Genomic DNA, 22,540 nt, shown 5'->3' on the forward strand with positions numbered 1-22,540 from the left:
GGAAGTTTGCCTACATTCAACCTGTTCCTAAAAAGGGTGACCGTTCTAATCCCTCAAACTACCGTCCTATTGCTTTAATTTCCTGCCTATCTAAAGTTTTTTAATCTATCCTCAACAGGAAGATTCTTAAACATCTATCACTTCACAACTTTCTATCTGATCGCCAGTATGTGTTCCGTCAAGGCCGCTCTACTGGTGATCTTCTGGCTTTCCTTACTGAGTCTTGGTCATCCTCTTTTAGAGATTTTGGTGAAACTTTTGCTGTTGCCTTGGACATATCAAAAGCTTTTGATAGAGTCTGACACAAAGCTTTGATTTCCAAACTACCCTCCTACGGTTTCTATCCTTCTCTCTGTAACTTCATCTCAAGTTTCCTTTCTGACCGCTCTATTGCTGCTGTGGTAGACGGTCACTGTTCTTCTCCTAAATCTATTAACAGTGGTGTTCCTCAGGGTTCTGTCCTGTCACCCACTCTCTTCTTATTATTCATTAATGATCTTCTAAACCAAACTTCTTGTCCTATCCACTCCTACGCTGATGATACTACCCTGCACTTTTCCACGTCTTTTCATAGACGTCCAACCCTTCAGGAGGTAAACATATCACGCAGGAAAGCCACAGAACGCTTGACTTCTGATCTTTCTAAAATTTCTGATTGGGGCAGAGCAAACTTGGTATTGTTCAATGCCTCAAAAACTCAATTCCTCCATCTATCAACTCGGCACAACCTTCCAGACAACTATCCCCTCTTCTTCAATGACACTCAACTGTCCCCCTCTTCTGCACTGAACATCCTCGGTCTGTCCTTTACTTATAATCTGAACTGGAAACTTCACATTTCATCTCTAGCTAAAACAGCTTCTATGAAGTTAGGCGTTCTGAAACGTCTCCGCCAGTTTTTCTCAACTCCACCCCCCCCAGCTGCTAACTCTGTACAAGGGCCTTATCCGTCCATGTATGGAGTATGCTTCACATGTCTGGGGGGGTTCCACTCATACTGCTCTTCTAGACAGGATGGAATCAAAAGCTTTTCGTCTCATCAACTCCTCTCCTCTAACTGACTGTCTTCAGCCTCTCTCTCACCACCGCAATGTTGCATATCTAGCTGTCTTTTACCGCTATTTTCATGCTAACTGCTCTTCTGATCTTGCTAACTGCATGCCTCCCCTCCTTCCGCGGCCTCGTTGCACAAGACTTTCTTCTTTCTCTCATCCCTATTCTGTCCACCTCTCTAACGCAAGAGTTAACCAGTATTCTCAATCATTCATCCCTTTCTCTGGTAAACTCTGGAACTCCCTGCCTGCTTCTGTATTTCCACCTTCCTATGACTTGAATTCCTTCAAGAGGGAGGTTTCAAGACACTTATTCATCAATTTTTGACCACTGCTTTGACCCTTTTGTGGGACTGGCATTTCAGTGGGCATTTTTTTTCTATTGGATTTTTGTTGCCCTTGGCCAGTGTCCTTCCTACATAAAATAAAATAAAAAATAAATAAAAAAAAAACCATTTATTGTTTTGAAAGACGCGCGCACCCACAGAGATTCTCGCTCTTATGAACATACAAAAGAAAATATGAAAAGAAGCTAATTACTTAAACCAACCATACTTGTTCTTGTACCTTTAATTTTGATGGTGAAATATTTAGTAAAGTAAACACAGAAAACTATGAAGTAAGAAATAATATTAAGTCCCGTGAGTAGGACCGGCCAGTGGTGCATGAATTCTTTCCGGCCTTCACTGTCAGCAGTTCTTGTTTGCTTCTGTAATGTAATTAGCATGCTATGCGTGGTGCTTTGGTGTCTGGAGGCGGCGTGGGGTTGCTGGAGTGTGTGGTGCTTGCAGGGAGGCGTGCAGGTGGCAGGTAACCAGTGAAGTGTGACAGGGAATGGTGGTGATGCAATGCTAGCACGTGAATGGTGTGTTGCAAGGTGTTTGAATTGTTATATGACAAGCATTCAAATGTGTATAATTAATGTTTGATTCTTTTCCAGATTAGTTAGTATTGAGTCATGCTTGGCCAAGGTCATATTGACGATCACTTTTTTGTTTCGTTTTTTGTCTATCTTTTTCCTTGAGTTTCTAAACCAGTGATAGCTCACAGCGCCAAGGCTATCACCAAGTGATCTACCTGATTTACCTGAATAGGTGTGTGTTTTTAAATGTGCCTTTTAGCAGGCTTGACTACATTGAGTACAGGGCTGGTGCGCCGTCAAGTTCCAAGATTTAGGTAATAGCCATGGTGCACCACAAACCACCACATTTTGTGAACTACTATCTTGGAGTGACTGCCTCTCTGCAGTTCATGCAGCCTCGGGGCAGTGGTGGCAATGTGTGTTGTGTGGGAGGGAGACACTCACTATGGAGAGTGGTAAACATTGGTGGTATTGACACTCAAAATGACTATTTTTCAGATAGTTTATTTATTTATTTATTTATTTATTTATTTATTTATTTATTTGATCATGACTCCTGTTTGTTTGTATGTTAGTTTCAGAAATTCACACATTTTTACTCCCTCCCTCCCCTGCTCAGTGAACAGGCAATGACTTCAAAAAAATTAATGAGTCATATTTAATTTTAAAAACATGAATTTGTTTTAAGGAAAACACTTCACCTGACTTGCTTAAGTACTTCATGGTTCTCATTATGCACCTGAGCATTCAGCCTTGCCCAGTGCTGTGCTGCACCACCTCGGCCACATTCATGCAAGCAGAGTAGCTCCGCTCATCCCTGCCATTTATTTCTGTTACTTATGCTCTCTTAAAAATTAACAAATTAATAAAAATGAAGCCTAACATAATTTAACAAAATTAAACCAAACATAATATGATTTAGTCAGTGTCACAAGTCAACTAGGAATTATTTTATGAAAAATCATATGCAATGGTTGCCAAATGTTGTGGCAGTTGTACACATTGATGACGGTAGCAAGACGTTGACTCATGATGTGGCAAAGAAACTGTGTAACTTGCTGCATTCTAGTACTTGATTGTGCTCCCTTTATTCTGTATAACCACCTGCAGTCAGTGAAGGAAAGAGTCTGCAAGTTTTTATAGAAGTCATCCCACAGTTTCAACTATACAGTTTTCAACTTTGCCAAAAGATTTTTGTCCACTTCTTGAAGATTCCTTTTCATCATAGACCAAAGATTTTCAGTCTGATTCAAGTCAGGATGATCAGGTGGCCAGTTGAAGTAATCCAAAGCACCCACTTCAAACTTTAGTCATCCACCTCAGTGTGCAGGTATCTATCTGGCCACAGCCTTGTGACAATGCTTCTGCCACCTTCCATTTTGCCACTCCGACCTGTCCCATGATAGATTTTGCACCAAACCCAGTCTCGTGCAGAGAGCATGTATGGTTTACAATATCCTGGGATACAATGCACTGGCGTGCCATGCCACTATAAAAGATTACACATTTTTTCAGTATGCCCGTATCTTGTGATGAATGAGCTAAAACAGTGTGTGCATTTGCACTACTGTCCAAGATTGCACTGACTGCTGGACATGCCCTGCATAGCCTTGTGGTGTTGCTAATTCTTGTTGCATAATGACAATTTAATTCATTTCATATAAGTGGGAGTGCAAGAAACAAATTGAAGGGTTATCAGTTTGGCAGGCACAGTGTGCCGACTACCCGTCAAGATCACCACAATTGCCTGCCACTGTTGCTGAGATAAATTAAGTGTTTGCAGAACAGCACTGTGCACTTACCAGCACAATAAAAAGAGGATTTCACTGGGCTTGAGATGAGTTTTGTCAAGAAAAGTGCTTCTCCTTTCACTGATTCTAAATTTGCACACAGCCCTCCAGCTGTGTGAGTCATTTCCAACCATATTACAGAAGAAATTTCAACTAGAGGATCTGAAATTAGTTCAACTATGTAAAAATTAATATAATATGTAAGATATGTAAAGGTTGTTATTATTATTATTATTATTATTATTTATTTATTTATTTATTTATTTATTTATTTTTTTTTTTTCAATCCTCAGGTGACATTTGATGCAATCATGTACAACCTTACCTGGGTGGTGAGGCAGGGAACATACCACCTTGTAACCCCCTGGTGCCTCCGTCTCATCCTCCCAGGCACTAAGGCACCAGCCACCCTCACCCTCAGGCATGGGTGGAGCAGGAACATGTCAGTTGGCACCACTGCTTCTGCCTCTAAGACATGGAGGGCAGGCCAGGAGAGGACGGCAGACAGACCAGGGGGGGAGAACAAGGACAGTGTGGTTAGTGAAGGAGTGGAACAGAAGCAGAGCGTAATTGGTGAAAGCCAATCCAGAGTAGCTGACTGTGAGGGCAGGTTGAGTGCAAGACTGCAGGATGACAGCAAACAAATGACAAAAATAGGTGGTATTGCCATTGCACAAAGTATAGAAGAGAGAGGAAGTACAACAGCAGCACATAGAGATGTGCCCCACCACATTCCTCCACCACCAGTACCACCACCACTGCATCTTGACTATGGGCCTACCCCCACCATACCTCAGCGACTTGTCCTCAGCTCACCCCCAACACTGGCTGCATACATGCAGCTGATGAGGCTTGACCGTCCAATAGGCACCTGGCTGTTATTTTGGCCCTGTGGATGGAGCTTGGCACTCTCTGCAGCCCCGGGGTGTCTGCCAGACCTGTGGCTGATGACACTGTTTGGTGTGGGAGCAATGGTGATGAGGGGAGCTGGTTGCACCATCAATGACATGTGGGATAGAGACTATGATAGCAAGGTGAGTGGTGTGGGCTCCAGGGAGGGTGAGGGGGAAAGTGGTTTTGAGGAGAAATTAGAAGGGTAGGAGATTGTGTGTTGGGATGTTGCTGTCAAAGCTGATGTAAAGAAATAAGATTTGCTTTCTTGAGGAAGACCTTATGTAGTAATTTGGGGATTGAAGAATGTTTTAAGGTTATCATTCACTGTATATTATGAACTAGCATTCTTTTATGCTTCGCTTGAAATATCATGGCATTGAGACAAAAATCATGTCTGTTAGATGTGATACTTATAAAATTTGTGTCCTAGAAAGTTATAAAATGGCTAAACAGGTTCAAGTGATGAATCTTTGTAATGACCACTTGTGTCCCTTTACTTCTCCCAGGTGGCAAGGACAGCCGGCCGTCCCCTGGCCAGTGGGTGCCTCAGCCAGTTTGATGCCCTGGTCTTCCTTGGGGCACAGCTGGGCCTGGGCTGCCTCATACTTCAGGAGCTCAACTTCTACAGTGTGTGTCTGGGAGCAGCCTCCATGGGTGGGTGCCTCTTGCTCCTTGGTGCTGAAGTTGTTGCACTTGTCCATCACACTTTATTTCTGTGGTGCTTGATGGATTGTCTGAGGGAAGTCATGAGTCAGGTGGTGATCAGTAAGCCTTTGTTAACTCAAGCAGAAGCATACTGAAAATCATAGACTGTTTGATTAATGAATTAACAAAACTTGCAAACACATAGGTACTTAAATACACAATAATTTTCCAGTGCTTTTTAGTTGACTTCTAGCAATGCTTCAGTTTGGAATATTTATACATGTAGAAAGTGTACAGTAACTCCCTTTGTTCTCACAGGGCTGGTGATCACATATCCCCTCCTGAAGAGATTCACATATTGGCCACAGCTGGCACTGGGCTTCACTTTCAACTGGGGTGCCCTCCTGGGATCAGCAGCAGCTCTAGGGCAATGCCAGTGGGCAGTGTGTGCACCCCTCTACTTCTCAGGTGTGGCCTGGACCCTCATCTATGACACAATCTATGCTCACCAGGTGCGTGACAGAGAGTTAGTGTATTGATGGTCTGTCAAGATGAGAACCTGGCAGTGTGTTGTGGTAGTGGCAGACACAGCAGGGTGGGTGTTGGTGTCTTGTGTTGACTCTAGATTCTTGTGTCATATATAACTCTCTGGATCACTTTTGAATTGTATGTATGCTGTGTTCAGGTTTATCTTCCTAATTCAAGTATGCTGCCAGGGTTTAAGACACTGCTGTGTGCAATGAATCTTTTGTGGTGAAACAGTGGTATATATTAAATGTTCAGTACCATCTGGTGGTGTATCAGACATCAGTGGTGGTGCTTGTCAAGTTATAATGTGACTTGTCTTTTTTAGACTTAGTTTTATACATCATGAATGGTAACCAGGCAAAAATATAAAAGGAAATGGATAATATTATACTGTAGATCTCTCACATGTCAAAAGGAAAAGATGAATCCATTCTGTTTATTTAAGTGCTTACTTCCAAAACACACACTTAGACAAGTAATGATTTAAAGCTAAGAAATATATAAGTGTGGACACAAAGAGGACTCTGTCTATCACAGGACAAATATGATGATGTAATAATTGTGTGTACCACAGGACAGATATGATGATGTAATAATTGTGTATACCACAGGACAAATATGATGATGTAATAATTGGCATCAAGTCTACGGCACTGAAGTTTGGAGAGGCCACACCACGCTGGCTGGCCGGGTTTGGTATGACGATGATCTCTGGCCTCCTAGCGGTGGGCCACAATGCAGGGCAGACGTGGCCATACTACCTCACTGTGGCCCTCGTCTCCGGCCACTTGGTGAAGCAGGTAAGATGATGGAGTGTGTGGCTCATTGTTTCATGTTATTTCCTGCTTGTCTTCACTTTCACCTGTGGTAGTTTACTGCTTTATGGTTTACACAGAGTCTGTAGAACTTAACTTGTACATTAGCACCTGTAGATTAATGGTTCAGGTGCTGGAGCTTCTAGTGCTGAGTGTTTAGTGGTTCCATGGAGCTTTAACCTTTTGAGTTTGAAGTAGTCTTTGTTTTGGGTGTTTTTTAAGTTTCCAGCACTTAAGTAATGCATGAGTGCTGTGGAGGACACTCTGTAAGGAATCAGGAGTAGATCATCCATGTAATCTTAGTGACTCGTTACCGTGCACTGTAGTATTGAAATTGGTATTAAGATGGTAAGGGTGACTAATTGTTACTATTCTGAATATCATGGTGACAAATTGTAACTATTACTTCTGAATTTTACTTCTTGACTTGGGTAATTTTTTTCTCACTAAATTAAGAGGTGCACTATTCGCCATATTTGCACAACCAACTTCATTGATTCATTGCATGTAGTGTGGAAATGGGTGTTAAGTTCATAAGGGTGGCTCATAACTGTGACTTCCTCTCAGCCTCTTATTTTTCCTCCCAAACCTGCCGCAGATCTGGACGCTGGATATAAACAATGCTGCTGACTGTGGGCAAAAGTTCCGAGCCAACAGACACATCGGGCTGCTGCTGTTTCTGGGAATTGTCACCGGGAATTTGTTAAAGGAGTAGGAATGTAGGAATGAGATCGGAATGTCACTGAGTCAGGGCTGCAGGTTTTGATCAACAGGAAATTCAAGGGCCTTAGGATATGTGGAATTGAGATGTATTGAGAAGGTTAACATCAGCATCAGGAAAGATGGCAAAGAAGAACAACTATGATCACAGCACAGGAAGTTGCAATGTTCAGTTAATTGTATTTATAAGATTGCTGACCTTTGTTTTTCTTGTAAGATGGTTATTTTTAAGTCCGCAAGATTTTTTAAGGGGAGCAGGATAATTTTCAGTTCATATTGTAAGAAGTGTTGTCCTCACTGTAAGAAAAAAGTATCAGGTATTTTTTATTTTTATTTTTTTCTAATTGTGTGGTATTAATGTTAGGTGAATGACTTGCTTCAAAGTAAATATAAGTTTTGGCTAATGATTTCATAGTATTCTGTGATCTTCTACTTCAGTTATTTTGGGTATTCACATTTTGGGTATTCACTAGATTACTGGCAGCATGAGTATCCAGCTCAACCAGAAACCAGACAGTTTGCCCACAAGGGTGTCAGGGCATTGAGTAGTGGTGTGCGCTAGGAGTCAGGGAGTCACTACACACTGCCTTCCCTTATTACTCTCAAAGAGCTGGTTCATCACTTCTTCATCTCTTCTGTACTATTGAACACCACGAGTATTTCCAATGCACTTTTGTCCATTTGGTTTCCTTTGTGGCATGAATTGTGTGGGATCAATTTTGCAGTATTAGCACTTCAGGTTGTCACATAGATATACGCACTTGAACATTTCACAAGCACATGTCACTGGGAATAATGGGATTTTCTTGTCATTTCTTGCTGTTACTTGAGAATCACTTACCATTTTCCTTTACATCACTTGTAAACTATACCAACTTAGTTTTCATACTCTTCCAGCACACCTTTGTGTATAGACATTAGTAATTAACCACCATATGTGAACTGCCATACATCCTCACCTGTGTACAGTTATCATTTGAAGACCTGGTGTATATTTTACCAATACCTGCAGTTGCATTTTCTTCTTAGCACATGAGGGCAGGATGGATCAGTGGGACTGTGCTCAGCTAATGGTCTAAGGGTTGCTTATTTGATCCTGGCTCACAGTATTATTTTTGTTAGAAAGGTAAACAACACACTGTTGCAATCGTAGTGCCACATTTCCTTGCCGCAGTATCACAACTAAACTCCCAAAATCCAAGGTGACTCTAGATCATGAATGTATAACAACAGATCTAGCAGCTACGTTATTGTGAGGGAGGAAACATTTGTAAATCAACCATCCTGCAGATGAACACTCTCTTCAAGTAATAGGAAAGCACCTAATCAAGTAACTGTCTAACCCATACCTAAATTATTTGTGTGTGGACATCTCCAAAGCCATGTGCTGTTTCTTGTTGGCCAGCTGCAACATAACAACTTTCCCATCCCTTGCCCAAGGGAAACTAGAGATGCTGTGAGGACTGTGATAACCTTTTCTCTGTCATCTTTCCTGGTGCAAATTTTTAATGGCATAGAATCAGAATTATAGATATATTAGTAATATTTTTTTTCCATTAGACTTGAGGATTTCGTGAACAAATTTATAGAAGGTACTGAAGAAAGTATAATAGATGGCACTAAACTGAATGAGATAAAACCTGAAAGTGTGTATATTAGTCATTCGTTTTTGTAAACTTTCTGCCTTATTTTCTTAAATTCAAGAAAATAATATGCTGTCATATACATTTACATGAAAACCCTGAGAATGTGATTTTGTTTGTCTAGTCATGTAGTTAATGTGAGAGAAGAATTAGAGAGTGGTGGCAGTGTAAAAATCTGGTGTAAATATATGAGAAATTTGTTTTGTAAACATTTTCATTTATACCAATGCTATTTTGTTTGAATGGAATGGAAGACAGATGACTGAATATTTAAATAATCACGTTCTAAAACTGAAATATGTCTGAGGATATTTGTAAAGTTTGAGAAATCATTTTAATTCAATTGGTGTGCTGGTGCAAGAAAAATTTGATGTATCAATTTGTTTTGGTCATGACACAATGTTTGCTAAAAAATTCAGCACCCTTATGAAAAAGCTCAGACATCATGGCAAATATTGTTTATAATATTGCTGAGGGTAAAGTACAATACAAAATTTTGTTGCCTGAGTGATGCCATGGCAACCACAGCACCTGTTTGAAGCACGTCACTATTTTAGTCACTTGCAGGCATCCGCCGAGTCTGGTTTTGTGTTATTCCTGCTGAGTGCAAAGCTGCTTGAGTATACATAGTTATAGTTGAATTTTGTGGCTTAGCTGGTGTAGTTTGGCATCTACCATTTGAAATCACACAGACACAGTACTACAAATATTTGCTCTGAAGGGGGTGTGTTATGAAACCAAGGAAATGACAAGTTGGTTGGTCTAGCAGTCACAAAACACTCCTAACTACATAGCATATTCAAGCAGGCTTATATTCCACAAGGATAACACAAAACCAGCCTTGTTGGATGCCTTTGAGCAACTAATGTGTTGGCTCGCTGCATGCAGGAGTGTCAAGAGTACCATAATATCATGCAGGTGCTAAAACTTAGTGTCATGTATTACTCCTCATCATGATGCCTTTGGTGTTTTTACCAGGATGCCAGGGATCTTTTTATTGAGCACTGTAGTTTCAACTGCTTCATCCTCAGACAGATGTAGTGGTCTCTCTATGGTCTATTTGTGCATTAATCTGCTGATGAAATATTAGGACTATATGATTACTGCCAGCCATGCAATAAGGGCAGCAGTCATTGTCTAGGGCAGGCATGAGGAAAGCTGCTGTATTACATCCTCAAGGCAAGCCACCACTGGGAAAATCAACTTGTGTATTCTTTTGTTGTCAACTTTGCAGTCTCTTCATTTTAATTCTGCATGTGGCACCACTGGAAACATTAACGGAAGTGAATGAATGGAGTACAGAGAGGAAGACAGAGTTAAGAAGAGGAATAGTGTGTAAGTTCAAAATGTAGACAGAAGCAGGTGAAAATTAAGGTAAGGTGAAGAGGTGTCATGAAAATTGCATAAATCTTTTATCCCTCAGATCACTGGTTTCAACTTAATTTTTCTTCCAATGATCACACAATGTCACCTTTTTGCTTTTTGAAAAATATCAGGTGCAACACTTTTCCAGATATGCACTGAGAAGCATTGCTTGTGCAGCATTCATGTGGACAAGATGGCTGTGCACACTGGTACATCACTCTGCTCAGAACATACAAGATGGGCTTTGTTGGATGACCATAAGAGGTGTGTGCCTTGATTTTGAGTACAAGGTAGTGGTGGTAGTGACAGCAGCAGCAACAGAGTAATAGTGGGGGAACACAGCTTGACCACACACTTTGTAGTCTTGCAGGAAATTTACCACCACATTTCTTGTGACTAAATTGGGTGGAGTGAGGGAACAGGGAACCCTTTTCTGACCAGTATTCAGCAAAGATTTAGCACCTTGGTGAAAGTGCCAAAATATTATTGTGAAGTATTCCTTTTAGGTGAGATGTAAGAGTTGCCTCAATGTTCCTGTCTAATGCTAAGTTCATTCACTTGTAGCCTTCATCTGGAGCCTAAGCCTCTTTTGTCATCTAGTCGCTGACTGGTCCTGTTTCCCACTTAGCAAAGATGCTGACCTTCACCTCCACCTCTCTTCCCTGTGTCCCCATTATTTTGTTCAATACTTGGATTATTGATCACTGGACAGAAGACTGATAGTAGATTATGAACACATTAAAACATTGTTAGAAATTGACAAAGAATAACTGAGATTGCAAAAATTGAAGTCATGGATGGAATTCAAAATGTTTATACTGGTTTTGTATCCTTTCTGACCACTGTTATTGCTGTGGAAGATGATCATTGTTCTTCTCTTAAGTTTTTGAACAGTGATATTATTTAGGATTCTGTCTTGTCATACACATAATTCATCAATGATATAAGCTGAACTTAGCCTTATCCACTCTCACACTTCTAATACCACCATGCATTTTTCCATATTTTTCTTAGATGTCCCACCCTTTGGGAATTAAGCAGCTCATGCAGGAAAGCCACAGAACACCAAACTTCTGGATAATCTGGATATCTCTCAAAAATTTCTGATTGGGGCTGAGCAAACTTAAGTACTTAGTTGTGCCTCAATAAACTAAATTCTTCCATCTATCAATTCAACACCATCTTCCAGACAACTATCCTCTTTTATTCAGTGACACAACTGTCCCCATCTTATCAACTCCTCTCTTCTAACTTAATGTCTTCAGCTTCTCTGTCTTCACCACAATGTTGCATCTCTTGCTATCTTCTGTTTCTATTTTCATGCTAATTGTTCTTCGAATCTTGTTAACTGCATGCTTCCCCTTCTCCCACAGCCTTACTGCACAAGACTTTCTACATTCTCTCACCCTTGTTCAGCCCACCTTTCTAATGCAAGAGTTAACCAGAATTCTCAGTCTTTTATCACTTACTGGTACACTCTGGAACTTCCTGCATGCTTCTGTATTTTCCTGTACTTATGACTTGAACTCATTAAAGAGGAAGGTTTCAAGATACTTCTTCAAATCTGGATAATCCTTTTGTCTCCATTCTTTGGGGACTGGCACCTCAGTGGGCCTTTTTTCTACATTTTTGTAGCCCTTGGCCAGAGCCCCTCTGAATACCCTTCCCTTTTTTTATAATTTTATTTACAATATTGAAATTCCAAGAAAACCAGCTTAGAACAAAAACAGTATAAACATCTTCAACTTGCAATACTTCAATTATTCTTTGTCAGTTATAACATTGTTTTACACATTTGTAGTCTACTGTCATTCTTGTCTGATGAACAAAAAACAAAGTATTGCACAAAATAATGGAGTGAAGGCCAGTCTTCTTGCTAAGTGCAAGACAGGTTGATGGCCACGGACCAATCAGTGATAAAGTTACAAAGTCATTTAGCTCTTCCCTGGCATAAAGCAAATAATGGTGTCTGTATTCCCTCAGTGTGTGACTCTCCCTCTACCACAGGTGCAGAACACTGTAAGATGCTGTCACGTACACTCAGGACAAGCACTAATACTAACATATTTGATAGAATATGACACAACAGTTTCCAACATACTTTTATTAACGTGAAGAACAGACATGGAATCTACACACCTTTCAAAATACAACATAATATCAGCCATACCACTTTGAACAGAGGAAAAAAAAATCTTAATGCTAAAGGTACAAGTGAAGTATTGTTGTAGTGCAAAGTACTGCATGTTGCAATCAATACTCAAACACCTGTTTGATGCAATTATTGGAAAAAAAAAAAATTTGCAGAGTGTTTCAGACAAGGTCACTCTTTCCGTCATTTGTATAACATCCTGAGTCCAACAGAAAGCTATACTTGGGATCCATAAATCACTGCTCTATCTATCAGTAGCATTAACAGCAGCATCTAGTGATCTTGGTAACAAAAGTAGACAAGGTTATAACTGGAGATATTAAGTAAAAACTAACCTTGTGTATTTTTGTGTAACGCTGATTCTGTATATATTTTATAATATGAACACCAAACTAGTAGTGCATGCAATGTATATGGGAACTGACCTGAAATATCCTATCACTACACATTTCAGTGGCATTTATTCCCTTTATACATGCTAGATGAACATTAATATTATTATTTCCAACTAAAGCCTCAAGCTCTAACAGTTAATTATAGTGCTGTATCTGATTCAAATACACAGCACTCATATCTAATGAGATTAAAGGCAATATTCAGCAACATAAGAAAATTATTTGACATACCCAACTGTCTGATCTGAAACACTCGGGCGGGCGCCAGGATGGCTGCCTCCTCGTGTCAGTCGCTACACTCCTCCAATTTTGTTTTGCTGCTTGATGAGGACAAGCAAATCAGAAGTGAGAAAACAATAACAACAAAGTGTTTAGACAGGAAAAGCCTCCAGGTGGTAACTATAATATAAAAATCAAATCAAATGGAGCTTGCTTCAGATAGCCTCTTCTTCCTATATCAGAGTTATATGTCTGATTTTTGCATTTTCTCTGCTGACTTCAGCTTAAAATTGAGGATCAGTATGAAAGCACACACAAGCAGAGATCAGAAGTTAATATAAGAGACAAAAGCTAAACTGTGTATGATGCCAAGTGAAGTTTGAGGCTGGCAGACAATGGCATGCTCTTCCACACACTGGGATCCCTTTCTAAGTGCACAGGTGATAAATTAAATAAACCTTAGGGACTGACATGCCACCAGCAGACCAACCCTTGTTAACACACTTGTACAGGGTGATTAGTTATGTTCAATAGCAATGGTTACAGACAGCAAGCTTCTTCCCTGCTTGAAATGTTAAGATCCATGAGAGATGCTATCATATTGGTTGTAGCGAACACCTAAAACCTGGCCTGCCATTACGTGTATTCCTAGATCAATTGGTTAGCTATGCATCTGGCGTTCTGTAAATAATATGCATTTCAGAGTAACACAGTGTTTCATCTCTGAGGAACAGGAAAAAAATAATCTTGGTCCTAGTCACATACCCGCATTTTGTAGACTGAGAAATGTACTTATCGTTTTACACATACATTTTCCTGTGTTATAAAGCGTTCCATCACTAATGTTGCAACTACGTCATTAAAAGCCCCAGCAATGGCTCGTGAAGGGTATCAAATAACTAGCAAATTTGCATACTACTGAAGGAAGTTAATATATCCAATTTAAACATACAAAGAGAAGCGAACACAGGGGAATGAGCAGTGAGAAGAAAATCCCTGAGAAGTATTGTGAAAGTATCCTAGAAGACTGGTGCCCATGTTGTATACAGATTCTGTTATATATTAATCTTCTTTATAAATTCTGCACCTAAGATATTATACTTGGAAATATTGCATTACGATTTTAAGTATTATTATGGCATGGAACACATTTGAATATATGCCTTCAAGAATTTAGTTTCCTATGAATTGTGACGTTACAAGCTCACGAGGTTCACGGCAGATAGTAATGAAGAGCACAAGGCTTATATTCAAAATGGGACACAAACTAGCACTTTTAAAAAAGGTTCCTAAAATTCCAACAATATAGAATATCACCATTGCTTACTGTCTGTAACTATGGCTATGTCGTGATGAGCCTAACTTTACCCGGTGGTGTAAAAATTGCTTCACTGCGTCAGGGGGGTAAAGAACTGAGCCACATGAGGTATGACGGGGGTCCTCCTCCTCGGTGGTGAGGGGAGCACCTGGGGCCAGCGGTAGGGTGTCAAAAATTTGTTCCTCAGGCTGGCCTCGCCCTAGCTTCTGGACTACCATCTGCTACGAGAGGACAAGACAACACTTTACTTAGCAGTTTGAACTGATCTCAACTTTCAGATTTGAGGCAAGCGACTAGTTTTTATTTTCCCATTTGATAAATTCAGCATGACTACTGATTCACTGATAGATCTAATAAGTTAATGAAATGCCCTATGTACCTCCAGCCCAACATTTATGGACTTCCTGATCCATGAGATAAATGAAACTGACATCAATGGAAGAGATAGGACAGACTGGAGTTAAGAAAATTACCCTAAGACTTATAAAAATAAACCCAGAAAGTCATAAAAAGTCTATACATAATACTACAATCTGATTTTTCCATTTTTTTCAGAATTACAGCAAGAAAAGACCCAAGAAAACAAAAAACCTTCCTAACCCGGGAATAAGAGCCAGACTGTTAGAGCGCTGGGCTAGAGTGGAAAGTCACGTCTGAGGCGAGCAGAACCCACCACCCACCAACACAGCTGCAGTGAATCAAGTTCCAAAGCACTGATTCAATTTTACAAAGCACCCTCACCAATCACGGAGCCCTTCAGCCTCAGAGGTGACCCTCGCTGGTGGTAAAACAAAACAAGTCTCAGCCTGGAGAGGTGAGAAACACCATCAGCAGCAAGGCAGAGGTGTATGCTGGGGTGGCATTCCTGGCCCACACCTCGCAGGGGGTGGGGGGGGGAGAAGAGCCAAGAACAAGAACACTGCTGTGGTGTCTGTCATTGCCTAGTATCACAATAACTGCGCTGTGTGAGACTGTCAGCAGCATCACATTCATACAACACTTTTTTGTCACATGTCACAGACTTCAACCATGCTTGAGGCTGTATCATACATTTTTTTTTTTGTTTTCTTCAAAACCAAGAACATCAACAAGTTAATAATACCCTCAATAACTCTAATTACCATAACACAACATGTGAAACACAATCACATAACATTACAATACTTGATAACATGACACCTGCATTAACAATGCTGTGTCAAGTTACTGTGATAGCATTAACATAAATTCATAATATATTCCATAACACAAAAAAAAAAAAAAAAAAAAAAAAAAAAAAAAAAAAGCTACAGTGAAGATATGTAAACTTTGGAAACAGAAATTCAAGATGCAAACACAGCTTAAGAGGATAATGGAAGTAGCTCACTAAATTTCAATACTCTTACACAGTACTTTAGGAGAGCTAAGAACAATATTCCCTTCAACAACAGTCAAAATAACTCAGGACATTACTTGGTGCTGTGCCACTGTCTGGTACAAATCACTTGCTAATTAATCAGTCAAGTATGAAGGCCTGTTGCCATTTACAGTAATTGTTGAACATTTGATTCCTGTTTTGTAAATTAATCCTTTCTTGATGCTCAATCCATTAACTAAGAACAAATGTTTACTTCTAATCACTATGGACACAGTTGCCATCTGTGAGTGAAATCAATATAGAAGTCAAATGCTAAAGAATCCATCTTCATTAGGGAATAGACATCTTTTGTATGTATATCAACTATAAACCGTTATTTATATAAAAATATCAAAGAGTTATCATAATGCTAAACACTTGTCAGTACAGGGTGAAAGAACTAATTAAGCACCATACACACCTAAACCACCAGACCAACTCACAGGAGAGCCATTTACAGTTTAGCTGCAGTGGTAACAAAGCTCGAACACCAAGATGCAGAGGTTCTTTTCTCTGCTACTCAACGAGTTGTCGTATAGTGCACACTACACGCTCCAAACAATTTATCACATAGGTTGCTTCAGTGAATTAATGAAATGTATCTATCCTACACTTTTGTCTTTCCTCATTTTTATTGTTTTCCAGGTGTTGCGAGGGTTGTCACCACTAGCACCACCACCATGTCCTCTCTCCACACTAGAATGAGCACTGAGCATGAGAATGAATCAACTAAGTAACACAATGCCACGTAACAAGCTGGTAATGCACCATTACCAGGAAAAACAGATACATAACGTGAATCTACGAACAATTTAGGGATCTCGCTGAAGGTACGTCCCTTGCAGAAAAATCAAATTCATACATTACAAGTATGAAAGTTCGCACATCTTCACCTGTAGGTAAATTTTATTGAAATCTGAGCTTTTTTTTTGTATTTTTCTTTCTTGTGTTTCTTGACCTGTCACCAACAAAGCCATTCTGCAGCTGCCCACACCACACGAGCACAGACCAGCGTTTTGTTTGTCCATAATATAGGAGTTAAAGTTTCAATTTTTGTTTATGATGCAATGTGATAGATGACTGCTTGGCACCTTCATCTATGTTACATACCCAAGGGCCTAAAAGTAATGTCCTATAATTTTTAAACACAGACTACACATCCTTTTTAATTTTCCTGTATGGAGATGCCTCTGCATCTTGAAAGGCTTATGTGTTATTTACAGCACTGGTGAAGCATACAAAGTCAACCCGCACTTGGACACGTCACTTCAAGTCAAGAAATAAAGCAGCGTCATCTCCATAGCAAGTGGCTAAGGTGATTCTTGATTCTTACAAGCCAAAATAGACACAAAAGGTGAGTCAACCACATCTACATGTAACTATGGCAATTGAATATATGGCGCTATAAGAGCCAAGGTGACATCCTGAATGATAACAGCATACTGTATATTATATAATATTAGAGTAGGGTTAATATGATCTGTTTGTAGTAAAGAATTAAGTGATTGGTTTTATGACGAGGTAGATTAAACCTTTGCTCAGATGATGTAATACCCTCTGATGTAGCCTATAACTGTTGCCCCATACGAGTGGCCTCGTGCTCAAATAATAATGAACTTTTTGAGTACTTCACCCATTTTGCAGACTGAGGACCCTCAAGTGACAGGCTCTGAGACATGTTTCTTGAAAGCTTGGGACAATCCACTTTAAAAAGAAGGGAAAAAAAAAAAAAACACCTCAGTTTCAAGTTGACATGCAACTGAATGATCACTTGAGGGTCTCAAAATCACTTGAATCTCAAGGCCACCTGATACAAGTCCTGAATTCCATCAAACACCCATGTGGACCATGTCCCTGCTGGCCACAGGCAGGTGCCAGGCTAAGTCTCAGGGCACTACAATGATGAATTAAGGGTTTCTCAAACGTCTTGTGCAAACTGCTACAACTCTATCTTTATACCAGGTTTGTTTGGTGATCAATTCCACATGTGAAATTCTCTACAGACATTTAATGTCACATTACAAGACGGTTTTAACTAAGCATGTATACCTAACTCTTGCATGATTTGCCTGAAACTCGTCACTTTTCCAACTGTGGAAGCACAACATCAACCAACACTGCACTGCAAGTCAACTGCAACACATTCACCCCTAAATCACAGATGAAACAGCTTGCATTCCCTTTATTACTTGCCAAACCCTAAGCCTGTTGTAAATGGGACTTCAAGGTTTTGGCCAAGTCAGTACCCAGGGTAACAGGCAGTTGTGCAAAGAACACTCCTCACCACTTACCACTACAGCCACTACAACGCGGCCAGCTCAGCACAGCACGCCACTGCCTCCCTTAACAAAGCCTTAACATTCCTCTAGCAGTGGGCCAGCATTAAGCCACCACGGTCTCCGAGTTCAGTTCACACAGTGCCGTGGGATCCGCACCCTCTGCCGTGCCACTGTCCACGTCCATGGCCTGGGTGGCACTGGCGGTGGTGCTGCTGGTGGTGACAACAGTGGGAACTGTGGTGTCGCTGGTCCAGGAGCTGGGGGTGGTGGGGTAAGGCCGGGCACGGGCATCACGACGAGCCTTGCGCCGCGCACGTCTCTGCTCCATGATGAGGCGCAGCTGTTCCACTTTGGTCCGCATTGCCTGGTTCTCATCGCCTGAATCTGAAAGTATTTTGAGTCCTTAGCAGAACTCTACTTGGTGACTAAAAATGTCGATTTTGAACACTGCATGAAAAGTTCTTACTTGTCTTGCAAGATGATGCAGCAATGCTGCATAAAATACCTTGAGGAAAATAGAGACTGTATTATCAGGTCACAGATTTTGAGACCAGAAGGACACAGACTGGGTGGAAATCAGTTTGTGAGCCACAATTTGTCTCTTAAATTACATTCTCCACAGATTACTTTTTATATTGATGCCATTTTTCAGTAGGAGCTATCAAGCACTGAGCAGTGGATGTTCTTCCCAGATTTGGCTTCATTGTTGTGAAAATGTATGACAGGCAGTAAAGCACTCTTAGTGATACAGGTAGACAAATTTTGGAGTGGAGAGGCGTCTGTATGTAATGTGTATATACACATTACATACATAGCCACTCATATATATATATATATATATATATATATATATATATATATATATATATATATATATATATATATATATATATATATATATATATATATATATATATATATATGAGTGGACTGCTAGTGTTGATGGTGGATGTTTGGTGCACATGCTTGCTTGTCATGGGCTTTATATAGAAGGCCAATCCTCCTCAATCCTGCTAATGTTAGTGTTCTTTTTAATCTAATCTTACTGTACTTGGCTCGAGACCACAGTCAAGCCTTACCTTGTTCAGCTGTTTGAGTGGTGCCGGTGTTCTTTCTTCCAGCAGACTCAGCCAGGTTGTCCTGAGGCTGAAGGGCAGCCGTGGCCGAGGCAACGTTGACCTGCTGCAGGCCTGCCCCAGATGAGCCAGAGCTGGTCTTTCCCTGGCTGGTGGTGGGCGATGAGGTGCTGAGGGTGATATTGGTGGAGTGACGTCTGTACTGAGGTGTGGCGCACAGCAGGTCGTTAAGGATGTGAATGATGGTGGAGATGTCCCGTTTTGGTCGCCCTTGCCTGTCTTGCAGTGCTGGGTTTAGAGTCCCTGGTGAAGGAAGGACAGTTTTGAGTCTTCATATATGTAAACATAGACTGAGTTTGAAGATGTTCTTTGCATTCTTTGCTAAGTCTATTGCTGTACAACTTAAGAGTGATTCTTGAACATTATGAATGGAGGATTCACTTGTATCCACAGCAAAGGTGGTCCTTACCTGAGAAAGTGCCTGAGTACACGCCTTTTCCGTGGTGGTGCATGCTCTCTATGATGGCTCCCTGCTTCTTGGGTCCAGCACTGGGGCTGCTGGCACTGGCACTACTGCTGCTGCTGTTAGAGCTGCTGCTAGTGCTGATGCTGCTGGTACTGCTGCTGCTGGAGCTGCTGCTGCTGCTGCTGCTGCTATTGCTGTTGCTATTGTTGGTGGTGATGCTGCTGCTGTTATTGCTACTGCTAGTGCCACTGATAGAACTGGTACTATTACTACAACTGTTACTATTGCTAACATTACTAGTACTAGAGCTACTGCTGCTGCTGCTGCTGTTGGTGCTGCTGGTGGTGTTGCTGCTGCTGCTGCTGCTGCTGGTGGTGCTGCTGCTGGTGCTGCTGCTGTTGTTGCTGCTGCTGCTGCTGCTGTTGCTACTGTTGTTGTTGTTGCTGCCCAGCGTTCCCAGTGAGGCAGTTGTCACTTCAGGGGGAGTAATCATATCCTGAAAGATAAAGGAAAGGATTAGAAAACAACAAACAAGCAGTTCTGCAAGATGTCAATACAGCATGGGGAGCTGTGTGACCACCAGTCATAGCCGTGTACTCACCTCCTTCTGGTCTGGCTTGGAGGTGAGGACTTCAGAGGACAGCTGCTTCAGAGTTTGCGTAAGGTTGCGTGAGGCTTCAGCCAGTGCCTTGGTGTCTAGGGAGGCCCGTGGGTCAGTGTCCTCCCCCCGGTGTGGGCAGCCTCGGATGGGCAGGTCGTCATACCCCAGGCCCGTTGGTGAGCTGGTATTTGACCCGCTGGAGGTAGAGGAGGCTGAGGAGGTGGGGCTGCTGGGGGTGGAGGGAGAGCCTGCAGGTGGCCGGTGGTGATGGTGGTGGTGATGGTGGTGGTGGTGATGTGGGGGTGTGGCCAGGTAGGGTGACGGAGGGGAGGAAGGAGAGCTGCTGCACCCCATACTGTGATGGTGGTGATGGTGATGGTGATGGTGGTGGTGGTGATGGTGGAGGAGGTTGTGCTGGTGGTGGAGTGTGGCAGATGCGTACGAGGGAGACGAGGAGGTGGAGGACGAAGACGACGGGGAGGACGGGGAGGCGGCCCTGGTGGAGGTGGTGTTGGAGGCCGCAGAGAGGGAGGGAGTGGCGGCAGCGGCAGTGGCGTGACTCGTGTTCATGGTCATGGCGGTGGCGGGGAGGGATGAGGTCTGGCTGGACAGGTTGGCAGTGTGAGCAGGGGAGTAGCCAGAGCAGGTGGTGGTGTGGGGGGTATATGGTGGGGTCAGGGGGTGGCTGTGGCTGGAGGAGCGGCTCCCTCCCAGCCCATGGTGGTCGTGGTGGCTGTGGGAGTGGGAGGGCTGCAGGCGGGTCCTCCGAGAGCCGCTGGGAGACACGGTGGACAGCTGGAGTTGGATCAGCATCATGTGGTCACCCAGACGCATGGTGAGGTTGAGTGGCGCTTTCCCCGTCAAGAAGTCATTCACCTGAGGAAGGACGAGGGTAGTGAGACGTCATGTGACAAGAGCAGAAATAGTAATATCAACATTTTTTCAGGACTGACATGAGGTGTTGAGAGAGAGAGGGCAGTGAAATGTGAAGTGACAAATGATGGAATAGTAACATCAATAATTAATTTTTTCTAGGCCTGACTGTAAGCTGCATGACACTAAAGGCTCAAGTTCAAATGATCAAGAGAATATCTTCCCTCCTCACACTGCAGAGGACAACAAGATGGTGTGGTTGTGTTGGCTCAGCTCAGCAATGACATGATCTACTAAATAAGTCACCAAGTTCTCAGGTGTGTATTGAATATTAAATTAGGTAAAATTAATTCATGAAAACCTCCCTACAAAGAATAATTTTCCAGGATACTGTTCTAATATTAATAAGGCTTTCATAAATGTGATGGCTTTTTGCTGCATTTATATCTTTTCTATATCACAACAATTTTCTTTGCAGTCTTATCCTAAACTATCACTGAAAGGCAAGCTGGGGGACAGGTATCAGGACTGAGAGAGAGAACAGACACACACAACCCTCACCTGTACATCATTTAAGCTTTCCAGGGCTTGCATCACACTCTGCTCTGGCCTCTGGGTCTGCAAAGAGAAAAAATAGTTAGTATATTCTCCAACACAAGGGAAAGGAATAACGTCAGCACAACTCACTCAACAACACCGCATACTGACATCCACACAGGCACAGGGTGAGGCACACTACCTACTCACAAAAAAAACACAGGATAGATAAATAAAGAAATACAAGAGAGAGAGTGAAATCCTGCTATCAAAATAGTTTAGCATCAAAAGGCAATAAATACATCAGACTTTAAACTTAGCATTACACAACAACACTCATGAAATAACACACCTTCAAGATACAACACTCATTACTTAAGTCACCTCTCACACTCATTACCAATGCATTTCCCCCTCAATCCTTAAGATCTGACCTACTAAGAATGCATCAGGTCTTGTAAGGAAACCTAGAGCCTTTATGATTAAAAAGAAACACTAGGCACAGGGGAGAGACATGACAATACTCAGCTATTTAAACCTATACTAGTCCGCAGTCACTAGGAACCTTGAACCCCCTGGAAACGCGAGCTAGCAGTGTTATCCATGCACTATATCTGGCAGGAGCTTTGGCGTGAGGGAATAGCTGCTGTATTCACTGGCAACGTTAGGGAACTAAAAATCACTTTGTCGAGCCTGAGCGCCAAAGGGACTGATCAAGAATAAATCCTGGCTGCTACATAGAAGTGACAGGTAATCCTCTTCATCCCCAGCCACCATGGATTGAGAGAGAGAGAGAGAGAGAGAGAGAGAGAGAGAGAGAGAGAGAGAGAGAGAGAGAGAGAGAGAGAGAGAGAGAGAGAGAGAGAGAGAGAGAGAGAGAGAGAAAGTGGTGACTAAAAATATTTTCTGTTTCT

The 22,540-nt window shown here is 41.7% G+C and overlaps 2 protein-coding genes across 2 annotated transcripts; one reads left to right on the forward strand and one right to left on the reverse strand.

Annotated features, from left to right (window-relative positions):
• Nucleotides 1-1,704: 1,704 nt before the first annotated feature.
• Nucleotides 1,705-9,152, forward strand: LOC135089059 (4-hydroxybenzoate polyprenyltransferase, mitochondrial-like). Its single transcript, XM_063984257.1, has 6 exons — nucleotides 1,705-1,740; nucleotides 3,998-4,738; nucleotides 5,105-5,252; nucleotides 5,562-5,755; nucleotides 6,383-6,571; nucleotides 7,185-9,152. The coding sequence occupies exons 2-6, from the start codon at nucleotides 4,016-4,018 to the stop codon at nucleotides 7,299-7,301; spliced, it is 1,371 nt and encodes a 456-aa protein (XP_063840327.1). The 5' UTR covers nucleotides 1,705-1,740; nucleotides 3,998-4,015; the 3' UTR covers nucleotides 7,302-9,152.
• Nucleotides 9,153-17,531: 8,379 nt separating this feature from the next.
• LOC135089060 (midnolin homolog) lies at nucleotides 17,532-21,776 on the reverse strand (the record flags this gene model as incomplete). Its single annotated transcript, XM_063984258.1, has 5 exons — nucleotides 17,532-18,457; nucleotides 19,153-19,452; nucleotides 19,619-20,111; nucleotides 20,217-21,092; nucleotides 21,651-21,776. Coding segments are annotated over 5 exons (2,076 nt in total), but the record flags the coding sequence as incomplete, so codon positions are not given.
• Nucleotides 21,777-22,540: the final 764 nt, after the last annotated feature.

The sequence above is a fragment of the Scylla paramamosain genome, chromosome 32 (assembly GCF_035594125.1).
Source record: "Scylla paramamosain isolate STU-SP2022 chromosome 32, ASM3559412v1, whole genome shotgun sequence".
NCBI lineage: Eukaryota > Metazoa > Arthropoda > Malacostraca > Decapoda > Portunidae > Scylla > Scylla paramamosain.

What these genes read in the sequence shown, in the direction of transcription:
- LOC135089059 (XM_063984257.1), top strand. Translation starts at nt 4,016, where the DNA reads ATGTACAACCTTACCTGGGTGGTGAGGCAGGGAACATACCACCTTGTA. An exon ending in ATAGAGACTATGATAGCAAG is followed by an intron (nt 4,739 to 5,104) that starts GTGAGTGGTGTG and finishes TACTTCTCCCAG; the next exon opens with GTGGCAAGGACAGCCGGCCG. An exon ending in ACACAATCTATGCTCACCAG is followed by an intron (nt 5,756 to 6,382) that starts GTGCGTGACAGA and finishes TGTATACCACAG; the next exon opens with GACAAATATGATGATGTAAT.